Source organism: Epinephelus moara, chromosome 6 (assembly GCF_006386435.1).
Source record: "Epinephelus moara isolate mb chromosome 6, YSFRI_EMoa_1.0, whole genome shotgun sequence".
Taxonomy (NCBI): Eukaryota; Metazoa; Chordata; class Actinopteri; order Perciformes; family Serranidae; genus Epinephelus; species Epinephelus moara.
In genome coordinates, this window is record NC_065511.1 from 35258472 (window position 1) to 35285064 (window position 26593).

Consider the following 26593-nt stretch of genomic DNA (forward strand, 5'->3'; position numbering starts at 1 on the left):
ATTCTTGATGTGTCTAAAGGTCCATATTTTCTTAAGTATTTTACAAGGCAATATATTTTCTTTATAGAAATATAGCAGAGATACACTAAAAACAACACTCAAGGTAGTCTTCAGAATTTTAGGTGTTTTTATTTCATTTTTTGCAATCTACCAAAAAGGGTCCCAAATGAGTTGACTTTAGCCCGACAGATTTTTTTCCCAGAGACATAGATATATAAAGTAATTTTACATTTCTTAGGGACTGTTTGTTACTTATGAGGAGGGAGGGGTGGTACAGAAAGGGGAAGGCATGTCAGACAATGTGACAATGACAGACTTATGTTTTTTATTTTGGCTTGGGGGAGGGTATACAATTTTAAATGGTTGTATTTTGTATTTATTTTAAAAATCACCAAAATTACACCATCTATCATAGCCGGAAACTGTAAAAATAAAAATTTACATTGGATTCTCAAATTACTAAAGGTTATTGGACACGATATGTGCGACGAACGAAAAAAATCACTTTAAACTATGTCTCAATATAAACTGTCCGCGTTAACTAACCCAGGATGCACAACAAAAGGATTTAACTCTAGGATTTCTCAACTCAACTCAACTCAAATTTATTTATAAAGCACATTCAAAAACAACTCACGTTGACCAAAGTGAGAGGCAACATACCGGTAATTGTCAGATACACAGCTCACACATTTAGAGACACAACACAGAGGCACGCGTCAGGGGAAACCACATCAGAGGGACCCAAACGCTAATGAATAAAAGTAAGTTTTAAGCCTAGACTTAAACGAGTCAATGGTGTGGGCAGATCTGATTGGAAGGGGGGTGCTGCTCCACTGTTTGGGGGCAGACACAGCAAAGGCACGATCACCCCTGAGCTTAAGTCTGGACGAGCCACGAGGCCCAGGTGAGCTTACCTGAGGGACCTGGGCGTAGAATAAGGGGTTAGAAGGTCTGCTATGTAGGATGGGCCCAGACCATTAGGGGCTTTGTACACAAAGTCTTCAACTTTTAACTTTCAAACATCAAAGTGATTGAAATTGAATAACTAATTTATTGTTGACGAAGGGTAATGCATTTTCCTTCAATCACTCAGGGAGGCTCAGGGAAAAATATTTGTAGCTTTGAAGAGAGTCCAAAAAAACAAAACAAAACAAAATAAATAAATAATAAATAAATGTAAAAAATAAATAAAGTAATAACCCCAGCCAGCCCCTCCTGTGACAAATGAAGAACAGTCCCTTATTATTAGAAACACAGCTGTGACATATCATCTATGAAGTTGAATGTTAGCAAACAGCTACATGCATAATTAGCAACATTAGCATTAATTTGGTGTCGTGTTTCTGGCTACCTGAGGCAGGTAAGTCCGACACTTCCTCTCTTTTGGCTGTAATTTATCTCCACCATATCCTGAATGAAATGTCTGGCTCTTTGGACGCTTCCCTAAATTTACTCGCTGGCCGCTAATGTCGTCTAGTCGCTATTTAGTTTGAGATTAGCAGGTTAGCCAGCTAGCTAGCTTAGCTCAGGTTTCCCGGTGTGTCCCCCAACCTAAACCTAACCACCAAAGGGGGCGCTTACACAGTGACATGGGGAAACCCTGCACAGAGGGGAAACACATTGTGGTATAACACTTGTATCACGGGGCAAGCTCACTTTTTATCATGTGAATCTCTGCTCCACAGCTAGCTAACTTTAGAGAATTAGCATAAATTAAAATATGTCAATATAAAACAGAGAGAGACTTTGTTTTCTTTGACTACTTTTACTTTTGACTTTAAACACATTTTGCTGATAATACACTGGGTTACTTCTGGTTTTATATGTGGGAATTTCACTTTTGATTAAACAGTATCAAGGAACTGATTACTTCTTCCACCAGTGAGTAACTGACATCCTTATTAAACTGGTTAAAAAAGAAGTTAAAACCAATAGGAACATGACAAAGCACAGATCATAATAAATCTGTCTTGGCTGTGTCAGAAATTCTCAGCTAAAATTTGGCCAGATGCAGTCACTGACTAAGAGGCATTTGCAGTGTGACTAAGACATGTACTCTTATAGTAGCATTTACTCTCTTTGACCTTTGAGGACTTGCAAAGCATACAAACTCTCAGTTTCACATCTAGTGCTGGCCTTTCAGCAGAAGTTGGTGGTAAAGTGCCTTGCTAAAGGGCATCCCAACATTGTAAAGGGAGGCAGAAAGCATTGTTTTCAGATTTCCCCGGTTCCTGGGGATTTAAATGTCACAATCCAGTCCTGGGTCCACTTCTCTAATCTTTAGATTCCTGCATTTCATAAATATCTTGTTTGTCAGATTCCTCCTACGCTTGTTGCCTTGTTGATCTTTGTGGTCACAAAGTTTGAACTTTGTTGCAGCAGAGCAGAGTTTGTTGATTTTGCTTTTGCAAATGATGCAGCAGCTGAAATGAGTGTAACTTTATCCTCATTTCTTCCTCCTTCATGAGATGGGAAACTTAAAAGTTACAGCACTAAAAAGACAGAAATCTTCATTTTTAAACACTTAACCCATCATTTCAGCTATTAGTATTTTCTGTCAGACAGTTTAAACTATCACATGATGAACGGTTGGTTCAACATGAGGAGGCACATGTGACTCAAGCTACAATTAACCAACCAAAAAGTATAAACAGAAAAAAAGACACACTGGAATACAGGAAGTACATCCTGTCATCATGACTTAAAGTCAGATGATTAACATTTTGGGAGTACCATCACTGACAAGACAGAGGAAGTGATGATAGACGTTTTCCCCCGTCTTTTGTAGTGTTGCATGCAACAAAAACACGCAATTACACCTGATGAAAACAGCTCATGAAATTCAGATCTTTTTATGGCAGCATGCATGAGGCAGGAAGTGTGAGACACATTAGGAGTGTCAGTGTAAACACCCAGACATAATCTATATCTTAGCTTTTATATATATATATATATATATATATATATATATATATATATAGCAGCCAGCTGATCTCGTATTATAATTAACAGTGCACTAAAATATGTTTCTTAAAAGCTTTGAGGCAAGACGTAGGCTGTGCAGTAACAGAATCTTGATTTATATTTGGTCAGCACTGAGTAGTTTTACCTTTTTGTCTCAGTTTGTTCTGAGTTTGAGAGAGAGAGAGAGAGAGAGAGAGAGAGAGAGAGAGAGAGAGAGAGAGAGAGAGAGGCGGCTTTCTTTCTCAATTCACTTCCAAACTCTTGTGTCCTAATGTGGATGTGCCATCCGTAGTTAGAGCAACGTCCCTAGAGCCAGTGAAAATCTCCCGGATGACACGATTTTTGCTGCCAATGAGCAGTGAGATCTGGCTGCTGCTAAGATGGAGGGATGTTTAACATATAGGCTACTAACCATATGCTTACGATACAAAGCTGATTGAAAATCGGCAAAGTTTCCTTTTAATGCTGCGTTCACATGGAATCAGGCAGACGGCAGATGGAAAACACCCTCTGGACCGCACGGGAAAAAGAAAAAGAAAAGTCTGACAGAATAGCAGGATGGGAAAATGAAATATGCACGGCAGTATTTTGCAATGAGATGCCATATAGTTTACAAAGAAAGGATTAAAATACACACAATACAATTATTTTCTGTTTGTTTATTGCGTTATGTAATTTTACTAGTAATTGCCCAGATCATCCATGTTTGCTCCTTACGTAAGGGAGCTATGTAACATCTAGTTGTAAATTCCGTCCTGGAGGACAGCAAAAAGATTTTAACTTTGGACATCAATGCCGTCAGTTGTTACCGTTGCTGGTATTCTCTGCAGGCCTCTCCTTATTTTAACATCTTACCCTCATCCACTAAAATGACATCCGGTTTGCTGTCTGCTATCTCCCTGATTCCATGTGAATGCAGCATAACTCTTATCTATCACTCTAAAAAGACTCACACACTGGATTTCAAAGCAAACATACTGTAACTGAATACATTTACTCAAGTACTATACTCAAGTACAAGTTTGAGATACTGAAGATTTCACATTCAAAACATGATGAGCTTATGTTTCTTCCTTATGAATTCCTCCACCTTGATCAGTTGCAGTAATACAGTAAAATGCTGCTTACACGTCAATGTGTCAATAATAATCCAAAAATATAATGATATAGTGACAGGGACGAAACTGCAGCAGGTTTTTTTTATAGTTTGCAGATATACTCTGCAGGATTGTTGGTTACTGTTTGTAAACACACTTGCCAGTGTAAGTAAAATTTGAAGCAGACCCCAGATACATTCTCCTTTGATTTTTCACCTGGCTATATTTGTGTTTTTTCTGCGCTGTGTTTCTTGGATGCCTGCTGCTTACGGTCCTCAGGTCCTCACCTGAGCGCTTTGGGAGAACATGCCCAGCAGTGTCCCGAACACAGAAAATAAGAAGGAAATAAGTCAATACAGGCAGAGGGCAGATTCTCTGCAGAAAAATACACTGCCACACACTTCTTGTGGGTCATAAATGGTAGTTGAGAGGGATTGCTTCTAAATGGTAAATAGACCTGCACTTGAACAGCACTACTCTGACCACTCTAAGTGCCTTTTACACTACGAGTCACATTAACCCATTCACACACATTCACACACTGGTGTAGGCGCCACCTGCTCCTCGGTTTTTAACACACTCACACACATATGGAATTATTTTGCTCAAGGATACTTCGACATGCAGACTGAAAGAGCCGGGGATCGAACTGCTGGTCCTCCGACTATACCTTTGAGCCACAGCTGCCTTGTATGAGTATTTACATTGTTCTTTTTGGAAAATCCTGCATAGTATATCTTTAAGTATGATTTATTAATATTTCTGTTTATTGTGGCCGTTTCCTAGGCCCCTTAGTTTGTGAGGTGTCTTGGTTTTGACCCGTTTGACCGTTGCACAGTACTCACGTGAGGCAGGGAAGAAGTTTAACAAGATATATTGAGAATCCCAAAAAATTAAGCAAAACAACAGGCCACGTCCTTGCAAAATTACATCTCATACAGTCCACTATCGATCAAGTCCTGTCTCTATATATTCTCAGGTATTAACTGTTATTATACTTCAAAAGGTCAAAAACTTATTATGATCAAATCAATATAAATGCATGGTTTTTTCCTATCTCCTACTGTCATGTGTCTTACGGCACCATACCTGGGGTAAATAACTTGTGACTGTATTCTAACACATAAATAAAGTAAATTGAAACATAACTTTAGTACAGTCCAGTACTATACACTATTCATAGAAAATCCGTTGTGTAAACTTAAATAATAGCAGAACCTATATATGTCATATCAACATGAACATTTTTACCAAATATAAATGTGTGCGTAAGTGTCTCTTACACTGTTCCTCTGAGAATATTTAAACATTAAAAATATTGCTATTAAAGTAACAGATCTCAGTATGTATCCCAGCCCTGCATATAGGCTGTGCAACATTTGCACTTCCTGAAAAGTATATTTTGTTTTGCTGTAAGAAAAAAAAATGTTGGTGTATAAAAGCTTAGTTAACTGAAATACATTTTGGCTTTTAGCACTAGCTAAAGAGACTTTGTGATCATGGATAAAAGTAAACCAGCAATAATTGTAAAAATGCCTGGAAAAGACACTATTAGAGGTAATGTAATTATCTGATACACACCAAAGATGCCCTGCACATTAGGCATAATGGTTTACGAAGCCTTAAATTAAATAAAAACCCTCCAATGGAGTGTGCTGCTTAGGACAACAAGGAGGAAATGTTTTAAAATACACCATCACACCGTTATTTTGTTGAATTCTTAATGCTAATCTCCCTCACATTGCTGCCATAAGTGCCTTGTTTCCTTGTATCTTATCATGTCATCACATCTTTTAATGATCATGTTTTTTACTCTCTCACTGAACCATCAGACACACATAGATAAGAACATTTTCTTTTCTCTGGGAAACTCAAAATGTCATCAGAGCCCCGGCTAAGACGTCAACACAAATGACAAGCCTGACAAACAGTCCCTACAGAACTACAAAGACACAACAGAACAAAGGAGCAAGTGTTGTGGAGAATGTGTGAGGAAGTCGGCAGCCTAAGATACCTGTTGGAGGTGATGTCATACTGCCTGCTTTCTCTAAGTTCTCATCTTGGAGCGGCCCATAGGTCGTGTGAACACTGATAAGGTGAAGGGCAAGTGTGGGCCTGACACAAAGGGAATGTTTGCCACGGCACATAAAGTCAAGTCAACCTTATTTGTAAGATATCGGCAACCAAGTGGGTGAATCACACAGTAACTCAAGTGTAACAACCTCTGAGATATTAAGTCAGCTTCTGCGCTGCAGATGAGTGTGTGTTCATGGGTGCATTAATGCAATTATGAACTTTGTCTTTGTGAGGACTGATTAAAGCTTCAGACCAGGAGAGTGACGACATCTTGGACAGTGTGGAGAGTTTGGACAGACTTTACGTTCAGTGATTGAGTTAGAGTTTTGAGGAGTAGCCTTTTTAGAATCAGGTTTTCACATACAAGGAAGTTGCTTTGGTGTATTGGTGCGAAACATAAACATAAGAGAAAATGAAATTAAAAGTGAAAGCAAGTATTATCAAAAATTACAGTAAAAACATGTACAATATATCTGAATTAAAATGAAAGAGCTGTGCAGTTTTTAGAAGTGGTGTTAACGTGCAGAAATTTGCAAAATATGTGTGCAAAGGTTCACAGTACAAAGTATAGAAAGAAAATGCAGTGTACAGAGATAGAATCCCAAAGATATGCGTTAATGTAATGCATATTGGCAGGGCTCAAGAGATGGCAGGTGAAATATCTCAACAACTATTTCATGGATTGCCATGATTTTCTTTTAAATTAAATTCATTGTTCCCCAAGGACGAATCCTACTGACTTTGGTGATCCTGTGATTCCTGTAGTGTCACCATAAGGTTGATATGTGGTTAAACACATAATTTGAGGTATGCGTGCTGAGTTTATTTATAACAGGCAATTTTCTAATGTGGGTTGAGAATGCAGTCAGACAAGGAAAGACAGGATATCATGTTCTGACGTAGAGTGACAGACCAGTTATTCTAGGTGTCATTCTCTTACGCAAATTCTGATTCTGGATGCACTGGAGCTCCGCAAGGACAATTTAGAACAAGCTAATTTTACATTACATTCCTTTGGGGAAAAAAATGCTCTTGGCACTTAGCTACTGGGACTAATTATGGACATTCAATGCAACTAGCTGTCGTACTGCTGCTTCCGCTATAATAATTTCTACAGTTGCGCCCTCAGAAATAAGGTGAATAGAGACCAAAACCATTTTATGTACCAGGCTTTAAACATGTTTATTTCTGCTGTGACATTAGTCGTTTTCAAATGGTGGACTGTGTGGATTGACTGGCTTTTGGAGCCAACCTCAAGTAGCCATTTGAGAAACAGCAGTTTTTGGCATTTAAACGCTGGCCTCAGCTTCGGAGGTTGCCTCTTGCGTAGATCTTGTCTTGATAAATCAGGGTTCTCTCACAAATAGAAGTACAAACATTTATCAATTTACCTTAAATGAAAGTAGAAATAGCAAAGATGGCACTAAGGGGCTCTGAGCTTGTGAGCTGTTTAATGTAGAATCTTAATGTTGGCTGGATTGATTTCCCTTACGCAGCTCAGTGGATGAATCGCAATCAGGGTGGTTAAAATCCACAAATAAACATGAACCAATTGCTTTGGTTCATTTGCTGCAGAGACTTTAGCAGCTTAATTAGTGTATATTTGAAGGACCGGAGTGTTAAGGTCAGATAGAAAGACACACATTAACTTTATCTATGACTGGTTATATGCACTCAATATTGAGTGCATTAATAGCTTTTTTTGCATGACCACACAGCCTAATCAGATCAGAGGGCGTTTCATGTTCAAATATGTCTGAGGATGTGTAAAGGGGAAGCATTGTGACTGACGTTGCACCAAATATGTGGCTTCCTGTTACTCCTGCCTGCTCAGTGCAATGCACTTGTTAAAGTTGTGCAGTGTCACGTACTGTATGTGTGTGCAGTGTCTGCACATAAGACGAACAAAACTACATTTGTGTCGGCTGTGTTTTAACAACACTCGAGGTTTCTCAGGCATCTGCGAAATGTCTTTGTGGTTTGTGTCAAGTTTATTTCAGTAATCAATGACTGCAATGTGTTATCACGCTGTTTAATGTGATCTGTGAAAATAATGGCGAGCGGGTGACAGAATGACTAAACAGCACATGCAGTCTTTGATGTGACCTCTTATTTGGAGGACGGTGGCACCACCGTGTGGTCAACTGGCAGCTTGCAGTGCAAATTGAAAGCCAGGAAATTGACTCGGTGGCTCTCAAAAACTACAATTTTTATTATTTCCTCTCCACAGCAATATAATATTACATTTCATAAATTACATAAGAACATAGCAGTGAAAACAAACATATTCATGCCTCAGACAGTCACACTTTGCATTAATTTAAAATCCAGTTAGCTTAAAATTTTACAAGACCATCAAACACCACACAATTTTAAGAAGCAGAACCAGCTGGCATACTTAAATGTAGAGACTTTGCTAAGGTTGAACTGGTACAGTATGCTGTTTTGCCAATATTTTGCCCAAAGGTCCGTAGGATGTGAAGATGCGGCCTTTTATTAAAAGGTTTTGATCAGCTAAATATGTCGTTCCTCACCCTGCCTGATGAAGCCTTTAGCATTTTAGTGTTCCATGTAGAGCTGCAAGTATAAATCAATCAATTGATTAGTTGTCAGCTGTGAAATTAAAGGTCCAGTCTGTGCGATTTCGGGGGTTATTTGGGCAGAAATGGTCGTCAAAGGTCAACCTCAAGGTGACCTCATCTGTCTCATTCTCGTGAACGTGATATCACAAGAATACCTTAGAACAGTTCTTTAAATTTGACACAAGCGTCCACTTGGACTGAAGAATGAACTGATTTTGTGGTTGAATGTCCAAGGTCATTGTGATCTCACAGGATATCTTTTTTGGCCATAACTCAAGAATTCATTTGCTAATTATGACAAAACTTCACACAAATGTCTGATAGGATAAAATAATGAAGTGATGGCATTTTATATCCAAAAGGTCAAAGGTCAGTTTCACTATGACATCATAACGTTCTGCATAAATCACTTTTCCGGCCATTACTCAGTGTCATATCTTAGCAACTGAGGGGGAAACATTTGGTCAGACACTGAATTAGAAAAAGAAAAAGATCCTCTGCGCTGTCAGGGTTAAAAAGGTAATGTTAATGTGAGTGAAGCATCCATGTTTTCACAAACATGGATGTAAACTGTAAGAGAAACTTGACTGGTGCGCAAAGGCATACAACTATGGGGTGGTAATTCTAGTATTGGAGAGGAGGACACCTCTGTGGATAATTCGGCTCCTGGTTAAAACCTCCTTGACAATGAAAACTAAAGTAATTCTAGCTGGGAGAAGTTTCAGCCGGTTGCAATCTGCAATCACCACTAGATGCCACTAAATCCCCTGAACCTTTAATTACCAACTAATTTAATAATCAATTAATTGGTTTGATTGATAAAAAAAAATCAAAAATCTGTGATTCCAGCTTTTAAATGTGATTATTTTCTGGGTCCTTTACTCTATGACAGCAAACTGAATATCTTTGGGTTGTGGATAAAACAAGACATTTGAAGATGTTATTTGGGGCTTCAGAAAATACTGTTCAATATTTATCACCATTTTCTTTCATTTTATAGACCAAACAACTAATCGATTACTAGAGAAAATAATCAGCAGACATATGGACAATGAAAGTAATTGCTAGTTGCAGCCCTAGTTCCATGATTTACTACCCTGCAAAAAATAAGATCCAGCAATTTTGATGACTGATGAATCCCTGGTGTTTTGAGTATTATTTTTGGCAAAAACTGGAGTTAAATGTCCGTCACAAAATCTGAGAAGAAAGTACAGGTGATGAACAGCTTTTGTTGAAACATATTAGTATAGGCCTACTAATAACATACCAGTCCAACCCCAACTCTTGTACAGTAACAAATCCCGGAGACCCGCAGTGCTAATGAAGCTGAAAGGCACCCCAGAATGTCAACTCGGTGCCTGTTAGAAAATCATCTGTGATATTTAAGCTGACACTGTCTCCCACTGTGAGGCTGACCATCTTGGCCACCCACACAGGGCCCACTGTTGTGTTCGGGAAGGTCCCCTCAACCAGAAGTAGTTCGCTTTTACCAAATGAGGCATTTCTTTTCAGAATCACAGATACGGTTTGACTTTTCTTTTGGAGCTTGCTGAAGGTGACCTGGGCGTACATGAAGTAGAAGCCGCTCTTTGTGCAGTGGATAGAGTCGTTATGCAGGATGAGGGAGCAGGAGTTACATCTTCTGTCTGAGTCTTGCCAAGGTTGACTCTTCGAAGCTGTAGGGGATTTGGCAAACCTTTGGTTAGTTGCTCAGGCTATACATTTTCACGTCACACATAAAAACTTAACGCTGGGACATGTGAGACCTCTCTTGCCCAAACTGTAGCTCTGTAACCTACCAAGGCCCTTTGAAACAACTCTAGTTGAATAAATACATCAAGTAAACGAGGTTGATGTTTCAATTAATGGCTAATTTCTTTTCATTTGGCAGACTAAGCATCCCCTGACAAACTGTCTGATGATGTTTGTTGCTGTGGGCTGTAATTATGCCTATAAGTCAGCGCAGCCCACATTACAGCTCTTTGTCGGGTTTGTTGAGGTTTTAGGAACCCACTTCACAGAGGAAAAAGGCAGTGTGGTGGGTGGAACGAAATGCATGAGACTGGAAACATGAGAAGCCTGTATGTCTATCTCTGACTGTGTGTGCGTGTAGATGAATTGTTTGTGAATGTAGTAGTTTACCTCTCCGATATAACAGTTGGCAAATGTACTGTAGTTTCTGTTGAAGTGTAAAAGTAGATGAGGTTGTAGTACAACTTTTGGTAACGCTTTAGGGATGATCATTAGACTGACGTGGCACCTGGCATGAACATGAGAGAGTCTGTCATCATTCAGTCAGTAATGAAATGCAAAGTTGACATTGTTTGAGGTGTCTTTGTTATGATGACTTAAGATTAACCAAGACAACATAACCTGTGACTCAAATGCCATAACAGGCCTAATTATTAAACTTAAAGTCCTCAATAATTAAATGTAAAGTACATTTTCCCTGTTTAATCCTGTGTCAATGTCTTGATTGATCATTGATTTTTTGTTATATGTCGAATACATACAAAAGAAAAGTCAGTGTCAGAGTATTTTTACATCAAAATCACTGTCTCTTCTCGTCTTGTACAGTCAGGTAAAATATTTAAATGTTTGATGACTCATCCTGCACTCAGGGGCGTTTACAAAAGTTCATCCAGTCAAATGAAATTTTGAGTGACTAATTGGTCACACCGGTCGTATAAATATGCAACTTAAGCATTTGTTGGTTGGTGTAGCTCACAGAGCAATATGGAATAAGACAGGAAGAGATGTGTGTTTGATATCAGTGGGTAAAAACCAGGCCTCCAGGAAAATTGTGCAGCCTTGCAGCAAATTGGCTACTCGTGGTACTGCAGCAAAAAAAAATCCCCTGCGGCCCAAAAAGCTAAAAAGCATTCCCCCTGTAAATGAGACATCTGTAAAACTGTTGACAGGACATCTTGAATTGCAAACAAGGTCAATTATGACTCTTTCTATCAGAGTATTTGATCCATTGAGGTTTTATATTCGTAAAACTTCCCTTGAGCCAAGAAAAGCTATTTAAAAATCTGTGATGTCATTACAATGTAAAGTCTGTGAGCTGAGTGGGAACTCGCAGTTAACATCAGATTAAACTGTCATGTGTGGTTGGTTTTGAAACCAGCCGTCACTGGACCATTATAAAGGTCATGTTGTCATGAATGTCATGAATATCTTCAGTGACCTCAACAGTGGTACAATTTGGACTTATCATAAAGATGTCATTAAGTTTGAGGGAGAACAAGAAATCCTATTTTTGTTGTTGTTGCTGTTTTTGTTTTGCCCAAAGTACAAAATGTACATGCTGACAATGTTGGAAGCCTCCGTTTTAGGAAGAACAAGTAATCCTTCTAGTTGTTGTTGTTATTTCATTTTGGCTCCAAGTACAAAATATACATGCATATGACATGAATATGTCAGAGCCCTCAGTTTGAGGAAGAACAAGTAATTCAAGTAGTCAACGGGTTTTTTCCCCAAGTACAAAATGTATTGTTGTGTAAAAACACCAAAAGAAAAACAATCTCTTAAATGATCTATTGCTGTCGTTGGGGTATTTAAAAGTATGACATTTCAATGAAAAGTCCTGAGTGTGTCACTGTTTGTGAGGTCAAGAGAATTACTCATTAAAAAAGACTTAATTGACCAAATGACACTTAAAGACTCCTTCATGTTAATGACAGATGTCATGTCATAGCTATGGCCGTATTATGACAGTCTCATGCACATCCCTTCAATAAAGTGTTACCCAACATTTTATATGTGCAAACAATCGCTTAAACATGTGACATCATCTTTTTCCTGTGCTCCACCCACCAGTGAGAAAAATAAGGACAAAAATAGGAACACAAAAACTAACTTGTGCAGAATTGTGTGTGTTCATGTTGGACCCTATCGCTCGTAGCAAGAACCTGATACGTTTTCAGGAACCCACTGAGAACTCTTTCTGTGTCAGCCTGAATATCTCACTTAAAAATATCAGTTAAAGCATTCATATGGGGAGCTACTTTGTTGTTATTTACTCTATGGTGCAACCACTTCCCCTTCATCTGCCCTGTCATCATCTGCTTCACTTAAAGACTTCCTACGTTTCTCAGAATGACTGTCAGCAGCTCCCAAAGAGCATGTCTGAACTTGCTGCACCCGGCATGTGTGGGTGTCAAGTGTGGCAGCAGTTTGAGAGTCAAACTTTGTACTCAAAACACATCTTGCATTTTGGTCAGTTGAGACTTCTTTGGGCAAGAAAGTGGCATCCCTGTCTGTTTATATAATGTAGTTTTCTCTGTATGACCATTGAAAGTCTGTTTGCAGTGACAGCTCTAGAAAGAAGTACTCGCTCCTAGACAGTGACAAAAAGCCCCTTACATTGTGTATTGATGTTTTAGACAGTTGAAAATGTTTCTGCTGCCATTGGAAATATCAAAACTTGACATCTCTTTGTTTATTCTAGACCAGTTTTTCATAGAAACAGTCAAACTGAGAAATGTAAGATGAGGAACCGAAGATTTAGATATACAAAGTACATCACTAAAGCATTTTAGCCACTTAGAAACATACAATCTAAAAATACTCATATCATCAACACATGAATTTACCGCACAAGAGGAAGCAATGAAAATGATCTGAATAATAACCAGAAGAGGAAGTGTACTTACGCTTGACCAGCTGGATGTATGAGAGACAGGATCCTGTAAAGAAACATTTAGAGGTTATTTGATGATGCAGTTACTGGAAATGTTCAAAGTATGTTTCTTTTTTGAGCTCTGGTTCCAGGTGGATGTAACTTCTTCTTAAAGGCTTGAGATATTACTCGTTACAGGGTTCCCACAGTCATGAAATTACTGGATAAGTTATGAAATTAGAAAAAACTGTTTTCCAGGCCTGGAAATGATTTTGAGTTAACAGGATGTTTTAGAAAAAAAATGAATATAAATTATTTTGGCTGTTTTTTAAGATATGTTTAATAAAAATTCCAAACATGTCTTAATGTTATGTGAAATATGCTCCTTGTATTACTGATTTGAAATCTAGCACTGTGCTGCGCAACCGTTGAAACGTCACTAGTATCATCTGATACGCAGCCCAGACCAGTATCAGGTCATCGGCAAGAAAAGCGACAGAAATGTGGCGTCACATCAGGAGAGAAACAAGTAAAATGCCAAAAAGCTGTGGCACCAGGTGATGCCCCAGGAAGAGTAGCTGTTATTGCTGTAACAACTTACAGGGATCCTGAATAATGAAGAGATAAAGAAATCCGTGATATCTGTCCACTGTTTTGGGTCATTGAGGGGCATGAAGGCAATCCACCTTAATTTATTAAGGATTCAGGAGTGCACAGCATCAGGCACGGTCACAAAACAATTTTTAGACATGTCTATAAAGCAAACATTTGTTTATGAAGAAATGATGCACTCAAACGTGTCAAAATTAAATCTTTACACACGTTAAATTTCATTGACATCTACAGGATCTTTGTGTTTCTATCCCCCCAAAAGGTGTGCGACCTCGACGTATTTGCGAAGTGCTGGCATATGCTGATCTGCAGCTAGTTGGCGGCAAGAATGTCTAATAAGCGAGTTGCTTAAATGCCTGGGAAGTTTGTGTTCAGTAATGTCTGGCTATATCGCTATATAGGATGGCCCATTTTTAACTACTTTAAGTCATGGAAATAGGGTGAAATATAATGGAAAAGTTTAATGTGTGGGAACACAGTAGTGACAAACTTACCTGTAGACTTTAAGGGAGCTGGGACAGTGTTGGCTACAAGAGAAAAAAAAATCCAGTTTCATTCATGTAAATGTGCCGCGTTTTTACATTTTTATTGAAATACTCACAAGATCTTAATTTGTGCAATAATGTGAGGTTGTTTGAAGTGACATCTAATTATTGTACCTGGTGGACCTGTTGGACTGACAGAACCTGGCTTCAGTGTAGTGACTGTGCCCTAGAAAAGAGAAAACCATCATCATCATCTGCATCATCATCATATTCATCTTCATCATCTTGTTATTTTGCCATCTGGTTTGGTGGGAAATGTGTATTTTTACAGCCGATTCTGTGAATTTTGGTAGGATTTTATAAGATACAATGTAGGAAAATCCCACACAATGAAGGAATCCTTAAGTTTAACTGGAAAAGATAAAGATAACCAAAACTAAAATACAACTTCATTCAAACTGTGTGGTACTTTTTGAGGTGGTAGTTTGTGGCATTGAATCACATTATATAGACATTTACTACACTGAGGCACCTAGGAGTATCCCTGTTTCAAACATAGCTCAGATCCAGCCGCGACATCACATCAGTTGCTACCCCCTAGAGGCACCCTCAGGGAGTCTGGGCTTCATTTAAAGCAACAAGCTGAACTAAGAACAAATCTTGTTGAAATGAATACAGAGATTAGATAGGAAGTGCTTTGTGATGGCATAAAACACAGTGAACAGCCACTTCTTTTGCACATACAGTATTAACATCATTCAGACATTACTGTGTGTTTTTATGTGACATCATGAGAATTACACTAATGGAATTTTTCAAGCACATGAGACATGACTCCACATGTGATGGCATTCAACACTAGGCAGTCTAAGTAGTAGTCCAGCTACATCAGTATTCAGACATTGAGTAAAGTGTTAACCGATGACTCTCGAATCTAAATGTAAATTTTCTTGTCTCCCGTGACAGATGTACTGACCTCAGTTGACTTGGGTTTGATGGAAAGGACTAGCGCAGCCATAACCACCATGGCCACAGTGAGGATACCACACCACACCTGCAGCAGCAGATACTTCTGAGAGGACCTCGACTGACCCTCCATTCTGTCAAACACAGACACACACATGTACACACATGTACACACATTAGGTTTGTCATATATTTGTACAGATTTTAATGACTTCCCTGGAGGCTTAACATAATGTTAACATCTGACTTTTTTTTTTACTTGAAAAAGAATATAAAATGATCGAAGCTCCACCAAAGAGGCATTTTTCCTCTGAACTTCTCAGATAGTTGCATTTAAACAACTGCTTGAGGTCCAAAAATGATCAGATTTTTAAAAAACAAAAGCAAAGACTTGAGAAAAAGCTAAAAAAAGGAAGACAAATTTCTGTAGTGGATCTTTGTTTTTCTTTTTCTCTTACTCTTCGATGCCCCTTCAGAGTTATCTTGTAATTGTAACAGTAATGCTCACACATTGATGCATCTGTATTCACAACCTTATGATGTAATAAATGGTAATAAGTCTCTCACAGAGTCCATTTTACTCTTGAACAAGTTACTGTGATTCATCAGGTATGTTTTTCTGATGATAATTTGAAGTACGATTTTGAACATGGGACTTCTACTTACAAATAATCATTTTTCTGTTGAAGTACTTGGTAACTGGTGCTTCAACTTAAAGTAACTATAAGTAACTTACCGAGTGTTACCATGAACTTTGTTTTTCTCGCATGCCTACAATCGGCTGTGCAGGATACTGTTTGTTCTGATTGTGATGTTTTAGCGAAAATGCAGGTGTTTGGGAAGTACTGACTATACGACTGGATAAATGGGACTTGGATTATACTGCGCAAGTTGTGTGAGAGTTTGTAAACTGATGTTTTGTTATAGTTTTGCTGTTGAACGCTGTGGACATTTACTTAAATTCATGAAGAATATTCTAAGTGGTAGGACAGTAGACAAGTTGACAGGACAAGTGTTTAAAACCTGTCTCTCTACTCGTGTTTCTCCTCTCAATGAATGAGTAGCTGTACTTATTTATCTCTTATTTGGTAAATAATATGTTAACACAACTCTGAGGAATAACAAGCAAAACACAGCAGCAGGGCCACATGTGTGAGATTAGCTGTGATGCACGCATTGCATTATGGTCACATGTACCCTCAGCTCATAGCCACCATGCTGCCACTTCTCTACAATTTAACCTCAGTGGGAGTTGGGGGTTTTCTGGGACCTGCACAGAGTAGCATGTCAGCCTGTAGTTTGTGGTTTGGTTGTTTTTTTGTAATGATATCATAGAAAGTCAACAAAGGCTGCTGAAATACCACTGACCCAGAACTGTTTTTTCAAGTGGCTGTCAGTCAAACTCCAAACCTTTCAACAAGAATGTTAGGACGGTCCACAGGTTATTTCCACTAACATACTTTGCATACCAATCCAAGCACGTTGCTCTTCTTTACATTTCACTGCATATGATGTATAACGAGCAGTGGGCGTAACACGTTTAGCATGTGAGACAGGGAAAGGACTAGTTGAAAGCTAATCTCAGTGTATCTTTATTGAAGCTGATAAATATGCTAAATTATTTATTTGCCCCCATCTAATGATTTTTTAAAAAAAAGTCTGAACTGGAAATAAATATTTCTCACCAACAGCTGTGGGAAAAAAATATTAACCCAGTTCTTATCTGAAAGTCACACATTACAGTGGACAGCAGCATATTTCATGTATCTGTTGCTACTGAATAACTCAAGTGTGCAATTCTACATCTCACCCTTATTTGTACAGAGTGTGTCATGAAGGTTGAGCGCTTCTTTCTCAGTAACTGAATCCAGACAATATCCCAACAAGTCGTATTAAACCTGTTTTTCTGCACTGATGTGAGAGGCTTTGACTTTTGACTCCCCACTGTGGGATTTGATGTTCAAAGATGTTTTTTAGAACTCCAAATTTTAAATTGTACCAAAACATGTCATTATTGACATTGTTATTGTGACCCTGACACAAATATTGTGGAAATACTGAAAAAAACAAAAACGAGACAAAAATCCTTGAACACATGTATTCTTCTGATCACACATAGTTACATAGTTTGGGGATTTCAGCATCTAGACAGTTATGATCATACCCACAGACTGATAGATGAACACCTGATAAAGTCTAGTAATGTGAGAGATAAGTAAAAGAAAACAAACAATTGAAGTTAATGAATTGACTAAATCTTAACTCACCCAGTGTGTGCTGCACTCTCAGTGTCCAAAATCATCTGCTGCTTCTCTTTGATAGACATGTCAGATTGACAGGGCTTTCCCTTTTACATGGGCCCTGTAGTGAAGATATGATGGAGTTTTCCCCCCCCTTGCACAGAGAACTGTGGTTGGACCGAGTGGAGGAAGGTGGCTGTGGTGTAGGTGGCTCCACTTGTGGATGACAAAGAGTATTGCAGGCGGGATGAAACTGAGAAGCACCACATAACAACTAGTGTGAAACTTTTATTGAATTAATGAAACCAAATTGCAGTTTCACATAGTATAACTTTGATGTAGAAATAAATGGCTACCTTCATTTCCCCTAAAATGAGACAAATATCTATGAACACAAGTTGTTAAGAAGCTTATGTTGAATAAGATGAAAACAGTATTGTCGTGACACATAACAGAAATACGTCTGTGGTTCAGCCCCCCACTGACACATTAATGTTTGCTGTGGGTGGTTTGTGATTTCCCATGTTTATAGGTCACTCACCTCAACAACTATGACAGGGACTTTTTCTTCACACACTATAATGCAGCACGTTATGGCATCCCCTTTTGACATCCTTCTGCCTCATTCGGTCTGTCTGCAAAGACTGATTTCTCAGTGAGAGCCTCAGTACATGCAATATCAGCTAAACAAGTGTTTACATGTGTAGTAAATGTAAAGTTCAAGGGTCAACAAAGCTCCAGTAGAATAAATGTAAGCTTTAAGTGCTGGAACATAAACCAAATGTAGGTGTTTAGATACATCTGAGGATTGTTTCTTTGGACAAATTGCATGAAGTTAGTGTAACAGAGGTTTTATCTTAAGTAGTTTTAAAAAAGGGAAGACAAAATTAGTAAAAAAAAAAATTAAATTAAAAATTAAGGGAACACTTAATGGTCACAGTTTAACACCAGGGCAGTTAAACTTCAGAGATATCAATCTGTCTGTTAGGAAACACAAGTGATTGTGAATCAGTTCCAGCTGCTTTGGTGCAAATCAAAGTGACAACAGGTGCAACAGAGAGGCAAAAGCAAGACAACCCCCAAAAAGGGAATGGTTTTACATGTGGTGTCTACAGACAGTTGCTCTCTCCTTCTCCTTCCTGACTGATTCTTCTCTAGTTTTGTGTTCTGCTAGTGTCTTTGTCACTACTGGTAGCATGAGGCTGTACCTGCAGCCCAGTCAGGTTGCACAGGTAGTCCAGCCCCTCCAGGATGGCACATCAATACGTGCGGTCGCAAGAAGGTTTGCTGTGTCTCCCAGCACAGCCTCAAGAACATGGAGGAGATACCAGGAGACCGGCCGTTACCGTCCAGGTCTGGGAGGAGATCCCCACCATCCGCCGACTCATCAGGAGCATGCCCAGATGTTGTCAGGAATGCATACAGGCATGTGAGGGCCATACACGCCACTGAGTCACATCACGAGTTGCAGTGATGAAATTCGCGTTAGTTGGATCAGCCTGTGATTTAAATTATTAATGATTTTCGGTGTGATTTTGAATCCAGCCCTCAGTGGGTTGAGGATTTTGGATTCCGTTGACCGTTGTTACGTCATTTTGTTCCCAACAAACTACACTATGTACATCAGTAAAGATTTTCAACTTGAATAATTCGTTCATCAAGATCTGATGTGTGATTTAAGTGTTCTCTTAATTTGTTTGAGCAGTATATAAAGTAACTAGCTCCAAAAGAGTAATTCCCAGCTTTCTGAAGTGCTTGAACCCCAAATTTTGATACATTTAGAAAATTAAGATATGCCACATCAGCAGTGTGGGGTAAAATTTCACCTGCAAAATGACCATTTGTTCATCAATTGCTCATCGTATGTTACCTTAAATTTGTGAAGAACACTTTGTTCTTAGTGCATGCCTCCATGGTGAACGAGGAATCTGAAAGAGGTGAACATTCTTAAAGAATTGAAGTCATTGGGGCTGTGTTTAACGACCACAAAACTGTATAAAAAATTCAGTTTACAAAGTCACACAACTCTTGCAGTATAATCCAAGTCTTGTTCATCCAGTTGTACGCTCAGTACTTCCCAAACACCTGCATTTTTACCAAAACATTACAGTTTGGCTCATGAGTAGCACCCTCGAACATAACGGAGCATGTGCATGCATACTGTATGAGCTGCATATACTGCATTAGTTGTGTGAGAGTTTGTAGACTGATGTTTTGGTATTGTCCTGCTGTTAAACTTGGTCCCTGTTTACTTCAATTCATGAAGAATGCCAATATGAGGTTTCAGCATCATCCAAAGAAACGTGTTTTAAGTGTAAGATTCTCTTGTTTCTTTTCCCCCGGACAGTGTTGCTCATTGAGCTGTAGTGACGTACATATGTACATATAGAACAACATCGCAAAACAAGCAGGACATATAAATAGCAGCAGCAGAAAAGAATTTAGTGTTTACATGTGTATGTGTATGTGTCAATCATCCATTGTTTTAATTGGTTACTTTTGGATGTTTGATATCTTAAGAAAGCACCATGTGACCGAAGCTTTAATACTTTTATAGATAAATCAACGCAAAGGTTTGTGTAAGAATTCAGTTTTTGTTTAAGGTTTATATTTTGTCCTAACTTTGGGATGTATTTTTTCACAAAGAACAAGGACTGTGAATTTTATATTACAACAGCAAGTAATGAGCAAACCGACTCTGCAAACTAACTGAAACCAAACTGAACTGAAAACAAGAATTAGAAACAAAATTAAAATAGAAAACTGATGTAATGTTTAATCACAACCATAACAGGTCTGCGAGCATACAGTCGTAAACATACATACAAAATACTAGGCTTATTGGTCCAGTAGTTTATGCGATAAGCTGCTGTCAGACAGATACACACGGACGCACTGACAGAGATAAAAAGCTGTTTCAATAGACACTGGCAGCTGACCATAATTAAGTAAGACGAGCTTAAAAAGCTGTAAACCTCTCTTTTAAAGTAAAAGTTACACCTGAAGGAGTTGTAATGCAATAAGAGCTTAACGGTACCGAGGAGCGAGCTTTAGTAATGTAAGACTTTATTGCTGAAACGCTGTTTTGTTCCGAGTGTGGAATGGGTTGATTGTAGAGGAACCAAGTTCCAGTATTTCAAAAGCAGACGCAGACATCAAGATGAGAGATCTTGGTATGAAAACAGTAGTGAGAGTTGGGTTTTGAAAACATGGTGAGCTAAAGAGTGAGAGGGTCACTTTCCATTTCACTTTACTGTTTTTGGTTTCATGCTCCATGGGACATCCCCAACTAACCAGTGTATGTTCTCCGGGATTATGTAAATGTCACCAACTATCTCCTACCTTATCTCTGTTATCACACACACACTAACACACACACACCCACACATGAAACACGACAGACATGTGGGGCGGTTGTGGGCTGCTGGGTGCTGTCCCCACTCAAAACAACGAAGTGAACAAACAGTTCTTTGTGTTTTCTTCCGTTCTTCTTACCTGTAGCAGTAAAATGATGCACAGGTACAAGTTCTTATTTCCATGCGTCTCCTCATCATTTCCCACCAGCTCAGTATGTATGAATGGAGGACAGACTAATTGATTCTGTTGAGATTTGTGACAAAGTGAATGCAAAACGTCAATGTGGTCAGACTTAAAGAACTCAGCATCTTGAAAACCAAGTTGTTCTTGTTGTCAAAGCTCAACTCTGCCCAACGAGAACATTATGTCCTTGTTTAGTTCCACGGAACTCACAGTTCAGATTTTGTGGTCACATTCATCGAGACATCGCTGGTACAAGATTGTGCTTTACTGTAAGAACCGTAAGTAGAACTTACAGCCCCCACAAACTATTAAGTTTTTCTATACACGTTGGTGAAGATTCGAAGATTCGGTGAAATTAAAACGGCATTAATCAAAGTTAAGTCTTTCATAAAAACATATTTAGGTGTAATTCATTAACGCCCTGTCTACACAGATATTTTTGAATACAGATATTAGGTCAATTAATCTGAGATTTTTTAAAAAGTCCTCTAAGGTGAGGATTTTTAAAAACTGGTCAGTGTTTATCTGTGTGGACATGTGAAACGGAGCAAATAGGAAATGATGACCTCATCTCCTCAACTCATGCATGCCTATTGTGTCTTTGTGTAATGAATATTTCCCAGAAATAATACCAACAACGGTGGACTCATTATGTTAGCACTGCTTGGTCTAATGAGTACTTTACATTTAAACTTAGTATTGCTGCACCACTTCATGGATGAACGGAGGCGTTTGCTGCACTCAGTGTTCCATCTCAGCATCTGCGGTTTAAAGTCCACTGGAAATGGCGTTGGTCAGATGATGTGGGGCTTTCCAGTGGGGGACTGTTGTCGATGAGGAGTGGAAGGAAAACTTTTGCAAGTCCAGAGCATCAGTTGTATCTTTGAGTGAGCTGCGTTATCCTTTTATCAAAGGGGAATCAATGATGATGAGATCTCAAGTAGGTGTTTTGAAATGTGAATGCAGCCTGTCACTGTGTGCAGACACCTTTCGCCGTTCAGTCATCACTTATGACTCCTGGAAGTGTGTGGCAGTGTGTTTTTCTGCAAATATAATGAGAAGAGACGCCCAACTGAAGCTTGACGGAAGCGATTTTGGGGCTGTTTCTAGTTTAAACCAAAGGATCCTACTCTTTAGTAAAACATCCATCTCTGTAGGGATCCTTTCCATGAAGTTGTCAGACATAAAATACACAAGCACTTTAAGTAGACGTAGAATGATGGTCGAAAATGCCCTGAGCTCTGGCGACTATAATAATACTGGTCCAGTTTTAAAAAATGTCCCCATTAGTCAGGGTCTGTGTGTGATAAATAACCTCTAGCTCTGGATTTTTAAGTTGCATTGGTGTGCAAAAAGCCACACAGCAGCTCTTCAGCATGGTGGCGAACGCTTTGTTTTCCCCCTCGGTGTAAACGTGACATTTTGTGGGCGTTTCCATAAATAATGACTGTATCTCTCGGCTTCATCAGGACTGTGTGGGTGTAGTTTAATCAACTTTGACTGACACCATCAGTAAACAAACCCACAAGTTCCATCAGATATTTGAATGTTGCTAAATCCTAAAGGACATGATCACAAGTTTTAGATGAGCCTGCAGCAAAGTTATAACGATTAGAAATCAGGGTTACATTTTAAGTGTTGTCTCACTTGAACCCAGCATTGCAAAAACAAACAAACAAAACAAACAATCTTTAAGCCCTTTTCTTTACATTTACATCTATTTTAATGATATATTTCCATGTGTCATAATATTGTGGTGTGAAGAGGCTCTGGCTTTAGACAGAATGAATTAGTATTCACACCAGCGATTAACACTCATATGTGAACAGGGAGTTCCTTTATTTTCTGCAGCAGAATCATGTTTGGAATTTGAGATTTCCCCTTTTTTGAAAACAATTGCTTTGTTTATTGTGTGTTTTTACTTTCAATATGCAGAATGATATCCGTGCAGACGTGAACACTGGAAGTCTGTTTTCACATTCATCTGCTGAAAGGAGAACATTTTTTCTGTGCTCACCTTTAAACTGACTTTAAGACCTGTATGTGTGGGATAATTATGTGACATCGCAACAACTCTGGAGGCCAATCAAGGTCCATCAGTTAAACTCATCAGCTAAAAAGAGATTTTCATGTTCATAGATTCTGGAGTAGATTTGATTAGATAACTGAACTTTGAACAGCTAGATTTACTCATTACTTTTAAGATTAAGATTTTACATTACAAAGCAAATGATCAGCAGACAGAATAAAATACAACACACTGTTTAGATTAAAACAGTTGGACCACCATAGCCTTTTTGGCTTGTGACCCCTGAAGCACTGTCATGTTTCAGATGTCCAGGGACAGATGCTAATATTTTTAAGCACAGTCCCCGGGAGCCGCCAAGCCCCTAAATTAGGGAAACGAAGTACATTATTTAGGCTTTCCACGTAGGCACGGTGATGGCAGAGAGGTTTGCTCCCTCCGCCTTCACCTTTCCACGTAGGCTCGTGGAAGAGCAGAGAGGTCCCGGAACAGAGTCATACCCCCAAATATCAAACTGCTAATAGACATTAAGTATTCTTTGACTAAAGTGCTCCTGACTGGAGTACTTTTTGGAGGCCCAAATGTAAACTCATGTAAAAACAATGCAGAAAATGCCATTTAATGCAATGTAAAATAGCCTTCCTTAACTGTGATGCTTCAGTAAATGAAAAGACATTGACAGAATGCCGTGCCTTTGCCTCACACACACTCTCCCTCCCTCCCTTCCAGTGTTTTCCCATGAATTGTGATGTGCTGTTTCCTGAAGGCATTGATTCTGATGAAAAACAAGCTAGACGTCTCGGCTAGTTAGTGAAACTGGCTGCCCACATACCAGTACATTACCTCCTATAATGTGTCATATTCCAACCACTTCCTTCCGTTCATTACTAAATGTCTGTTGCCTTTTCATTTTTTCATCGTCTGCCTTTTCTGTTTCTGGTTCTTCTGTAAGGATCGTGTTAGCAGTTTGAGTAGGCTTAGTGAACCCACACATCAGTAGCCTCACCATATTTATAAATAGCTAGCAAAAAATACTTTTCACAGGTTGTGTAGAATGTTGAACTAAAAGATGCAGATGAATCGGGATGTTTGTGGAACTGTAGCATTGCAACCTTTATTGAGACAGGTAATCTCTGTGTGTGTGTTTACACTTGGCATTAACATGTGTCTTGGATGATCAGGTCACCAGTGGACAGCTCTAAGTACACGTGTCAACGCACCCTGTGCATCTTGACATCTCCACATTCAGAGGGGGTCTAGGACACATATGGCCACATTCCCTCAGCAGTGTGTATGCTAATAGGTCCTGGGCCACGTTGAAGGATTGCTTACTCAGCTGACATCCTCTGGGTAGTGTGTATGTGTGTGCTACTCACTAGGAGAGGTAATCCATCACAACAGCTTGTAAGATGATGGAATTCTTTTGCAATCGAACAGATCGTTTGCGTTGTAGGAGGAGGTAGTGTTGGGGATATGAGAACCACCTGTTGCAGGCCTATTTAACTGGCGGCCCGTGTGCCACTTGTGGCCCAGAAGCAACCTCTGAGTGGCCTGGCCAGGGATTGGTACAGAGACCCTGTATTAAACGGCCCAGGGCACAATTAATCAGGACTGTTATAATAATACTAAGCTCCAACATTGCCGGCTCTGAAAATGTCTGGCCCATCAACATTTTCTGGTTTTAAAATTGGCTCAATAAAATGTAAACAGGTGAGTTATATAAGAATTCACCCCCTGTGTTCAAAGAACTGCAGTTTCTGACACGTCTGCACTGGCTTAATTTTTCAGCCCAGGTGGTTGCTGCTTGGTAGAGACGCACTCTAATGCCAGTTGTGAACAGCCAGAGCTGTCCACTTGTGATGCGATCACCCAAGACCCATGTTAGTACCATAAATAAACAAGCTCATGGGGACACAGTCTCATTCTCAAGAGAGACCTGATTAAACTGAGTGGCCATCTACAGAGAATGTTGGGTGCATACAGAGGAACTTCATGGCCACGGGCCATTGGGACATTGTTAATATCAAAACCCTGGTGTCTTTGAGTCGCTAGCAGTTACACCAGAGAGATCAGTTAAATAACACCCCAACCTCCTGGCAGTAGCCTGCGTAGCATTAGGGCCAACACCCGCTGGCTCAAAAACAGATTTTCCTTCCCAGGCTCTCTAGAAGCTGAACTGCCAGACTCAGCAGACTTGTCAGACTAGTTATGCTGAGAATAGATGATGCAATTCATATGTGAAAACCCACACGTACACACATGGTCAATTTGGGCTAAAATATTACATCATAACTTTTGTCTTTTTAAGATATAAAAATGACAGCTATTTGTTTTAACATGTCTATTACACTGCAGCCCTGGAGATGTGTATTTCATTCTATTCTTTACATGTCTGTAAGGAGAAGTAATGACAAATAAACGCATTTTAACTTGAACTGCATTTGATTGAGAAAAGCAGAGTAGAGGAAAAAGTAAAAAAGAAATCTAAGTTTTAAGAGAGATGAGCCACGGGACTACACTAGTCATTCATTAATTCAGTCATTTTTTGTAACAGCTTAACCTGTCAGGGGTCGTGGGGGGGCTGGAGCCTATCTCAGCTGACATTGGGTGAGAGGCAGGGTACACCCTGGACAGGTCACCAGACTATCACAGGGCTGACACATAAAGACAGACAACCATTCACACTCACATTCACACCTACGGACAATTTAGAGTCACCAGTTAACCTGCATATCTTTGTACTGAGGGAGGAGGCTGGAGTACCTGGAGAGAACATGCAAACTCCACACAGAAGGGCTCCCCCACCCTGGGTTCAAACCAGGAACCCTCTTGCACCACCCCGCCTCCTTACTATATATAGTAACCTCTAATGACCTTGACTAATGACTATATGTAGTAAGGTGGCACAAGCTAATTTCAATGACTTTATATACACTTTACTGTATATAAAGTAGTTAAGATTAGCTCCACCTCGACCGGCTGCAACAGCAAAATGCTGCCTCCACACTATTGCATCTCTACTACAATCAAATGATGTCATACATATGATGATATATAGCTCACGAGGGCATGTTACTGCGCTTCACTTTTGATATTTTGAGAGCATTTTGCAGATAATATAGTGCTTTTACTTAATTTTGAATGCGGGACTTTTAATTGTAATGGAGTATTTTTTACATTGTAGTATTACTACTTTTACTTAAAGGATAACTTCGGTATTTTTCAACCTGGGCTCTATTTCCCCATGTGTATGTGTGCGTATGATTCATGGGTACAACTCGTTTTAAAATTGGTTCAGTATTGAGGGAGGCGGATGCAACCGGGAGCCGTGAAACGAGCTAAACCGGTAACGGGGGCAAATGCGTCCCGTATAAGTTT

The 26593-nt window shown here is 39.3% G+C and overlaps 1 protein-coding gene across 3 annotated transcripts; it reads right to left on the reverse strand.

The window, feature by feature from the left end:
- Positions 1-8334: 8334 nt before the first annotated feature.
- LOC126392258 (uncharacterized) lies at positions 8335-26418 on the reverse strand. 3 transcript variants are annotated; one of them, XM_050047568.1, is made up of 7 exons: positions 18191-26418; positions 17677-17865; positions 15420-15543; positions 14618-14669; positions 14453-14485; positions 13381-13413; positions 8335-10398 (listed from the first exon to the last, which is right to left on the reverse strand). In XM_050047568.1, exons 2-7 carry the CDS (start codon positions 17733-17735, stop codon positions 10040-10042), a joined length of 660 nt encoding a protein of 219 aa, XP_049903525.1. In that variant the 5' UTR covers positions 17736-17865; positions 18191-26418; the 3' UTR covers positions 8335-10039. The 3 variants fall into 3 exon arrangements, with proteins under 3 accessions (XP_049903525.1, XP_049903524.1, XP_049903523.1); XM_050047567.1 differs by having other exon boundaries at positions 17677-17902; XM_050047566.1 differs by having other exon boundaries at positions 17677-26418.
- Between the last annotated feature and the right edge of the window lie 175 nt (positions 26419-26593).